Source organism: Polyodon spathula, chromosome 12 (assembly GCF_017654505.1).
Source record: "Polyodon spathula isolate WHYD16114869_AA chromosome 12, ASM1765450v1, whole genome shotgun sequence".
NCBI lineage: Eukaryota > Metazoa > Chordata > Actinopteri > Acipenseriformes > Polyodontidae > Polyodon > Polyodon spathula.
The window spans coordinates 34,003,469-34,012,622 of record NC_054545.1 but is presented as its reverse complement, the minus strand read 5'-3'; the positions used below and the strand labels follow the sequence as shown (position 1 = coordinate 34,012,622).

The window sequence follows — 9,154 nt, the reverse complement described above, 5'->3', positions numbered from 1 at the left end:
TCAAGATTTTTAACCTTTGGACAAAAAAAAAAAAAAAAGCCAGGTGGCAATTTAGATTTGAGAGATGATTAGACACCAAATTCCTTATCGCAACAGCAAGCAGCATATTATGGCCCACTCAGGTGAGCGAATACAATTTCAAACATCAAGGGGGTGAACTGTTCTTTGCATTCACTGGATTTTGTTGTACAAACTGTAAAAGGATATTTTGTGGAGTCGCAACATTAAGTTATGTCGTTGCTTTATATAGAACGGCCAAATTTGTTCACAAACCTGCCTGAATGCAATGAGTTCTGATCAGATGGAATAGTTCAGATATCCAATGTTGTAACATGGAGGGTGGTAGCATAACATGCCATGGAGTGTAGGTAGCCTATTGTCTGCCTTTATTTTCTGGAGAGAAGTGGCATAGTTCTAGGTGGAAAGAAACTTTTTTTTTTAAAAAACAAGAATTGTGTTAACCACATGAGTATACTAAATTATCACTTGCACCTGCTATGAAAATGATGCAGGTATTCATTTTCTGTATGATACACCCATCTACTAAGGACAAAGAGTTTGGGGTAAACATACATGTTCTGTTCATTTCTTTGTGGCTTACATTTAAAGGTAATTGAAAAGAGGAGTATTTGTGCACCTTGTCTAAGTAATAGAAACTGAAAAACAAAACAATTATGGATAGCCAAGAAATGTGTTCATTAATCAGACTTTATTTAGAGAAAATAGTGGTGACTGTATGAACACTGCTGTAGTGCTTGGTTTTCATTAAACGTAATGGTAAGGGAGATACTATAAAGCTAGTTTTTGTGAATTTATTAGGACACAATGTATACTTCTAATATGCTGTATAAAAACACAATAAAAACATTTTACAGACTTTAAGATGGTTACCAGCATCCAGTTACTGCCTCCCATCCACATGCAGAAATGTTACATCTGTATTTGGTGGCTCCACAGTTAGTACTGCTTTGCCACGTTGCCCAAAGTGTGGTTAGGTAGGCAAGTTTCCTCCCAAGTGACATCAGTTTTGCAAATGTAAATGGTGCTGCATGCAAAACATTTGTCTAATTTTATTACGGTTGCTTTTTAGTACAACTGTACTGTATCCTGTGAAAAGGCCCCAAAATTAAATTTAATACCACTGTTGCAAGCATTGTATACATTAAAAACTCCTACTGCAGAACAGTTTCACCCATCCCATGTTTTAATACAAGCTTGATTAGCCCCAACGGTGCTGGAAGAATTATTACCAGGATGCCTTAATGTTTAAGAGTTGAAGACTGAATTAATGTGAGATTGCACAATAAACAAGGATGGGTATTTTGAAAATGACCAGACTAAGATTAAAGTTGTAACATTTTTGTCTATGAACAGATTATTAATGTCTGCTGCAACCATATGCACATATGTACACTAAATATAAAATACTGACTTTTGTAGGTAAAAATTCTTAAAATATTTTGTGAATGCAATAAATAAATCCTCTAAAGACATTTCCAAAAAGAAAAAAAGTAAAATGTGTTTTTTTTTTTTTAATAGTGCTTTATTTAGAACAGTAATTAAAATTTGATGCTGTTAAATTCTCTTAAAATATCCTTAAAATTGTTTACATTGTTAAAAAAAAAGACCTAAATTGTTAGAATTTTTTTTATTAACACTATTCCAAATAGTAACCATTCGTACAATGTCTAATCTAAAATATTACTGACAAGACTGATCTTATGATGTTCAATTCTATCCGATTCATTCCTAATACATTTTAAAAACTCCTTAAAAATACATGTTCTTATTTTTACAAGCCTGCAAATAAATAATCCATAACAGACGATCCAATGCAGCCCCCAACTCAGATATGGTCCTCACTGTGCTGCAGATAATCTTCTTTTCAATGGATTGTATTCTGGGATTTATGAACGCTAAAGGAAGCAGGCAAAGGAAAAACAAAGTTAGAGAAAACACATCATTCACTGTATTACCAAGGTGGAATGTATACGACTACAACCCTCGGATCTTCCTGAAACCTGGGGGGTATTGATTACTCCAGTGTGCTTTCTAATAAAACGACCCTCTGTTTATTAACAACCCCCATGTTGTTATTTTAAATCCCATGGACTCCAATTACTATCTATTTGCTGCTTTTGCTAAACAGGCTATAATATCAGTTGTTTTATTGCAATAGGAATAGGGGGCCCTAAACATCGACCAGCAAACCACCTTACCAAGCTACAGTATTCAGGGTTCGCATGAAGTTGCTGTTTTGTTTCCCCCATTTGTGTTCCCTGGGGCTCCTGTGACAGTAACACGATTCAGCACTTCACATCATGTAGATAAACCACAGCCTGTGTGGGTTTACCTAAAACCGACAGAACTTATGCAAGCCCTATATGATTTAAGGCGAATCAATTACTAAAAGTGATGCCTTATAACAAAACGGTCTAGCATTCATTGTGATATATTTCATGGAAGATATGCCATACAAATATCAGTAAGGTTCTATTACCTATTAAACACATTGATAACACTGCCCGTATAGATTAGGGTATTATTATTATAACATGACAACACGTTTACCTGCTTCATGATCTCATCTCGTGTTTTAAACACGGGTGCATCTTCAACTTCAATATCTTCTGCCATTTCCTTCACTTTTTCCATGAGGTCTTGGCTGTAACTACATTGAAAACCACAAGCCGATGTTACATTATGCCCTGCTATATTATCTGCATTGACATCTCTATAAAATACATGAGCTCAAATTCAGCTATGTTACAACATAACAAACATTTGCTTACCGACACCCCAGAAAAACATGGTTCGCCCAAACCATAGACAAAGACAGGAGATGGTCAATGTTTGTGTCCTCAAATTCTGAAAGATTTCTCAAGATGAATTCTCTCCGGGATTTCCATTGTTTATCGCTCTCAGAGATGGACTGAAATTTCTCAACTAAATCTGCTGAATCTCTGTTCTGCTTCAAGAAATCATCAACATTGTCCCCGGCCATTCCTATAGACTCTCCGCTTCCCTTTCTCTGCAATTTAAAATTTGCACATAAAGGAAACAAACAAGCGTGACACTGTCCCACAATGCTAAGTGCGCATAGACCACAGAGACACAAAAAAGAAGGTACTATATATGTGATGAACATTTCCTACACAGCCCCACCTATCGGAGACCTTTAAAAGCAGATGTACGCACAGTACCGCCGCAGAAGATATGAGTTAAATAATTGTTTTTACACGTTGCCGTGCATTATCATGTGCTAGTATGTATTCGCATCACAACCAGGCACCCTACTGGACTTCATGTACGGTATGTGGAAATTAAAATGATGATGGAAAAAAGTCAGTTTTCAAAATCCTTTAAATTATGCAACAAGCTCGTTTTTTCTCTACTGCAAAGCATAACTGAATGACATTATCTTGAAGTAAACAACCAAAAACATCTGTCTCAAGCAGTGACAGTCATACACTTGGGCGAATTATTTCTGGAAAGCCTTATTCCATCTTACCGCCGCTGTTAGATACATTTAATCATAGAGGGTATTTTGCTATGTTCTTAACTCGTTCAGACAAGTAATAGAAAAAAAAAAATCCCCTTTTGATTCAATTAAAAGCGTGGCGCTGCATCGTGACGTTTGCTGGCAGGGCTATGTGTGCAGTGTCTCTACTGCCAAGTCATGCAGCAAGGTACACACAAGTGAACAAGTTGAAACAACAATGCATACACTGTACACCAGAACAGAAGAACAACAGTTCTGTTAAAATGAGGGAACGCAAAGACTCTTTCAGGAACAGTGGCTTGAAAGCTGGTTCCAGGAGATCGGGAAACCTAGTCTGAGGCAACTTTGCTGTATCAAACCCCATCTCTCCCCTGGTGTGCCATGCAGTGACCTGAAACCTAGTCTCCTGAAACCAAGTTCCAAGCCGCAAAGCTGCTTCATGTACCCTCAGCATTAGTTTCAGCACTGTGTTTTTATTGCAAAGCCTACAGAGAGGGGTATTTCTTGGGATTTTCTGCAGCAAATGGGGTGTCTCCTTGAAGGTCTTGTTGGCTCAATAATTGCTTATACTTGTGCAGGACCTTAGTCACTGATGTTCCCTTCCCTTACTTAATCATCGCCATGGACAGCAGTAGCACTACAGGGCAGGTACAATGGCTTAATTATATTACCAGAATCAATACACATTTATGTTAGAAAAGGGTGAGCGAGTCAGCCAAGTATGAGAATCTTGAAATTTCGAAATGATTCAGAATTATACTAACTAGTCTGCATGAATCTGAGTGCTGCCAAGCTCTGCACCATATATTCCTTCCAATTATTTTAAGCCAAATCAGCCTTTTATTGCTTCCTTCGGTTCATCAAAGCAGAGCTGAGACTCGTGTCTCCCCAGTCAGGTATAAAAGGCTATTGGCAAAGGGAGCACAGCACTCAGACGCAGTCAGTCTGTGTTTTAAAGCTTGTCTGAAAGGCAGTAGCTCAGTGAAGTTGTTCCTGAACAATGGTGGCTGATACACAGTGCTGGAAATGCATACTGTTCGTTTTTTCTACTCTGCTAGCACTGTGTATATCATTGGCTGCCAGAAGGGCACTTGCCCTCTCGGTTCCCCTACTAGCTCTGATCATTTTCTCTCACTTGCAAGAGGGTTCTGATTATACAGCAATAGCAGCTGTGGTTACAGAGACAGCTTTTGTCAGATCCTTGAAGCTAACCATGGTCTAGCCTGACCATTATTTACTGAGTTCAGTAGCAATTTTTTGTATAAATGCTTAATAGAACATTTAATAGTTTAGGCTTCAAGGTAAAACTGGATCTACTTTTGACATTATAGCTCATTACTTCTTTTATTTTTTTAAACAATAACATAGTTAACCATTGGCATGGACAGTTAATAGCAATTGAAATACAAGGTAACAAAATTAAAATAGACTGTATATATATATATATATATATATATATATATAGAGAGAGAGAGAGAGAGAGAGAGAGAGAGAGAGAGAGAGAGAGAGAGATATAGATTGAAGAACCCAGAATGAGAATGTTTGCCAATGTACCCCCTCATACACCCAGCATCACCACTGGCATAGGCAGAAGAATATTGCAGTGTGAAAATATTTCATTAATAACTCATGGAATTAAAACAAAGCAGCACAGTATAATTTGTTGCCTAGAGCTAATTTAGCCTACAAGTTAATCAAAAATCTAATTTTTTGATATTAAAAAGCTCCTCCTCAGAGTAAATAATACAAACCAAGTGATTTTGAGCCCATGGAAAAATGTTCATAGGAATGCACATGATATTAGTAGATTTAATATATTTTTAATTTTACATCAAAATATGTCGGCTTGTCTCCACTGCCCACTTATTTTCCTGGGTTGAATCTATACGAGTTGGTATTTGATGATTGCAGTTATTTTTGTAGAACAACATATTTTTGATGTGCTCTCCAGAGTAAAGATGTTTATTCTTCTGTATTTTATTTTAAACTGAGTACCTAATCAATCAGCACACACACACACACACACACACTAATTTGAGAAGATGCACTACAGTCGGTGGTTCTCTTTATGGTTTTACTAACACCATGCAATGATGAAAAACAATGTTTTTTTTACAAACACAAATGCAATGATGTGTGTGGATGTTGCTGTGCCCCATAGCAAAAAAACCTCCTAATGTCATCTAATGTATGCTTAGTCAGGAGAGAACTGTTATTGGGAGTGCTATAGACAGCAGGTCTTGCGCCAGGTAAATAGACCTGTCCTTGACAAACACATAGAGAGCTGCATAGCTGCATTCTGGAGGATGGCAACAGTTGCGTTTATGTGGTTTGTTTTAGAAAATGTCGCTAATACTGTATAGAGTGCATCCTATCTTTAACCATGCAGTTGGAGAAGTTTTCAAAGAATGTTCTTGATTGAGATCCAGTGGTGGGGCACAGTTTCAAGTAAGGAAACCTGCATAATCGTGTTTGACCGTAACGTTTACTGAAAACCATGGATGGGGACAATCATCCTATATGATTAAATGTGAACCACTTGTGATCCATGTAGGGGTGAGGTGGGGTAATTGAATTGAAGACCTGCATTTATTCTGCTGCTCTGTTTCATGCTCCGTCATTCCAAATAACCTGAGAAGACAATGAGAAACATTCCCAAAGAAAACAACTCGATACTACAATAACATTATAATTATATCTATATCAATTTTTTTTCTTATCTCTTATTTGCTCAGGCAATATAATAACAGCCTTTCCTGTGTTGAAGATCTTTTGGGTCTTTTTTAAAATTTTATTATTATTTAATTTGTGATGTCCAGTTATTTCAACTACAGTGCTATGGATGAAAAACTGCTTCTGCTTGCTGATGTATAATCACCGCCTGTGTACCATTGTACCATGGTGCCACGAAGCAGCAGTATATCTATTCATGAAATACTTACATATCCAGAAATAAGATTAAAAAGAGCAATAGTGATTGTATTAATGAAGATAATAGAGGGTAAAAAACTCAGGGTTTTTAAGCATTGGGTCGCGCACAATTTTTTTTTAGTCAGTGTTTGTAATTAGATTCACTGTCTTCTAAATCTGACGTTTTCTCTCCTGCTTTGTGAGAAGACAGCAGGGAGGGTGTTCTGATTGTCACTACACACTCGATAGATAACAAGAAAAAGGAATGTGATGCCATCTTGCATTAATTTTAATACAACCCAGAAATGCATGTACAATATTTACAAAGTAAGGCTTACAGTGATACCTAGCTTCTGCATGGTGGGGTGAATAGAAATGGTGTTTATATTCTCTTGAGCTATTGTTCTTTGATACCAAAAAAGTGAATCCTTAAATCTGAGAAAGGAGACAAAATGTCCAACTTTCACAGAATGGAAACAGTGAAGAGGCACAACCAGACTGATAAAGGAACATTAAAATGTGCGGCCCATTTACAAATGAATTACAAAACTTGATATATATATATATATATATATATATATATATATATATATATATATATATATATATATATATATATATATATATATATATATAATATTATTATGATATATATATTAATACAGTTACTTTTAAAATGAACAGTTGTACTGTAATGTTACTACAGACATCATAAACAGTACTGTACGATGTCAACATGCTGTTCCTATTATGTAATCATTATCACCAAAGGTATAGGTTGTGAGTTTAGATATTAAAGTTATACACATAACAATATTTGTGTATTATAAGATTGCAAGTATGCTATTTAAAAATGTAATAGAAATATTTATTTAAAAAAAATAAAAAAACAAAGAAACAAATGTGTTTGACTCTCCACAGCTGGTGCAGGTGGTGTGGTTCATAGAGAAAGCGTCTGCCAATCTGGTATAAAATCCTGTCACTTAGCACTGAAGGCTACAGTGCTTGCCCTGGGTAAGGAGTCTAATTTGTTTTGGTGAAGTTGTCACAATCTTTTTTGAACTGTGCCACTCAAAACTGTTCCATCACACATTCAGTATGAATTAAGTCAGCCGCTCCAAAAAGGCCCCTTGATTAAAACGTGTAGAGGGAGGACTACCCAGGACATGCTTGTAGCACATCTTCTGTTGCGTAGGTCTGGTCAGAAATGCGTAATGTATACAATTCTCAATTCCTCCTATCAAGTTCTCAGAACTGGCAGTATTGGTATTATAGCATATACCATTAACCATACACGCTTTATGTATATTGTAACTAGACAGAGATATTTAGTTTTTTTCACAATCTGACAAAGCTTTGGCTTGCATTTCCACATTAATATCAAGCAGACCACATTCTGCCCGTTATTTCAGCTATCACCATACTTAGCTATCTCTTAAGTGATTGATAAAGTACATGGTTGATTACATTATCCAAGATCGATGTAACCATATGCTGATGGTAACGTCAGCAATCAACTGGAAGTGACCCTGCGAAAGGCCAAAGTGGTTGATACAAATACAAAGTTCCCTATAAAGCGAGAACAATAACGTCTGAGATTACTGGAATCAAAGCACTTTGGGATTAAGTTTAATAAATCCAGCATGTATCAAAAAAGAAACAGAGCTAGCAAAAAATAAATAAATCAATTAAAATAAAATAAGGTAAAAATGAAATAACTGCAGTTCATCCACCGTTGCTATAAGGGTGGGTGATATAATTTTCCAAACATCTGTTTGTCTTTGCAATGAAAGGCTTGTCAAACATTCTGAAATCAACGACGTGAAGATAGGGAAAGACTGTGTCCTCTTCAGGAGGGTTTGTCATTTATTGAATAGTGAAAGCTTTTCAACACAGTCTTTGTAATGGCTCCTTGATAATGTGCCAAAATAAATAAATAAATAAATAATGCAATTTCTTGACAGCACCACAACTTTGTACAGGTGCAACCAACAGCATGCCACTAAACTATATTTTAAACAATGTGTATTTTTAACCCAGAATACGAAACTGAAAAAATAAAATAAATCCTGGATTAATCAATTGTACACTTGATCAACAGGGTTACCTTGTATGAGGAAAGCAAACCGAAATGGGATGTCATGATTGTAAGATCCAAACAGCCTTCGTGTAATTGATCTGGTCATAAGCATGTTGTAACAATCAGATAAACAAACCTTCATCTTTTGTTGGCTTGTAGAAGCAGACTTTACCACTAATGGCAACGCAAGCAATAATGTTAAAGTTGAAATGCATTAAGCATACTTGTGACGAGGGTGTCTGTCTGTGCATGTACTTTCTATGAACAATTACATGTATTATTACAGCATACTATGCAATCATAAGCACAAGTGAAGCCCTACAGGTACTAGATACATGGGCTATTTCTCAAGTTTTGATAAAAAAGCACACAGAGAAGAAGTGAACTTGTGCCGGCCAAAGAGGTTCCACCTGCAGGAGTGCTGAGTGCTTCTCCCTGGGTGGCAATTTACAATTTTCCATTGCTGTCTCACTATGAGTTGTTCGTTCAAACTTCAGCATTTTTGAAAGAAGTCAGCTAGCTCAGGAAACTGGGATACTTAGAGGTACAATCAGCTGTCAACTTCCAAATCAGATATCAGACCGGTAATAATTCACACGCATTTCTGCATTGAGAACACTTTGTTATTCAAAAGCAAGAAGATAAACACGTAGACCCTTTCT

General features: G+C 36.4%; 1 protein-coding gene across 1 annotated transcript; it reads right to left on the bottom strand.

The window, feature by feature from the left end:
• Positions 1 to 1,521: 1,521 nt before the first annotated feature.
• Positions 1,522 to 3,116, bottom strand: cdkn2aipnl (CDKN2A interacting protein N-terminal like). The gene is made up of 3 exons (XM_041265925.1): positions 2,793 to 3,116; positions 2,572 to 2,671; positions 1,522 to 1,916 (listed from the first exon to the last, which is right to left on the bottom strand). Exons 1-3 carry the CDS (start codon positions 3,002 to 3,004, stop codon positions 1,908 to 1,910), a joined length of 321 nt encoding a protein of 106 aa, XP_041121859.1. The 5' UTR covers positions 3,005 to 3,116; the 3' UTR covers positions 1,522 to 1,907.
• Between the last annotated feature and the right edge of the window lie 6,038 nt (positions 3,117 to 9,154).

What these genes read in the sequence shown, in the direction of transcription:
- cdkn2aipnl (XM_041265925.1), bottom strand. Translation starts at nt 3,004, where the DNA reads ATGGCCGGGGACAATGTTGATGATTTCTTGAAGCAGAACAGAGATTCA. An exon ending in CATGTTTTTCTGGGGTGTCG is followed by an intron (nt 2,672 to 2,792) that starts GTAAGCAAATGT and finishes TTTTCAATGTAG; the next exon opens with TTACAGCCAAGACCTCATGG.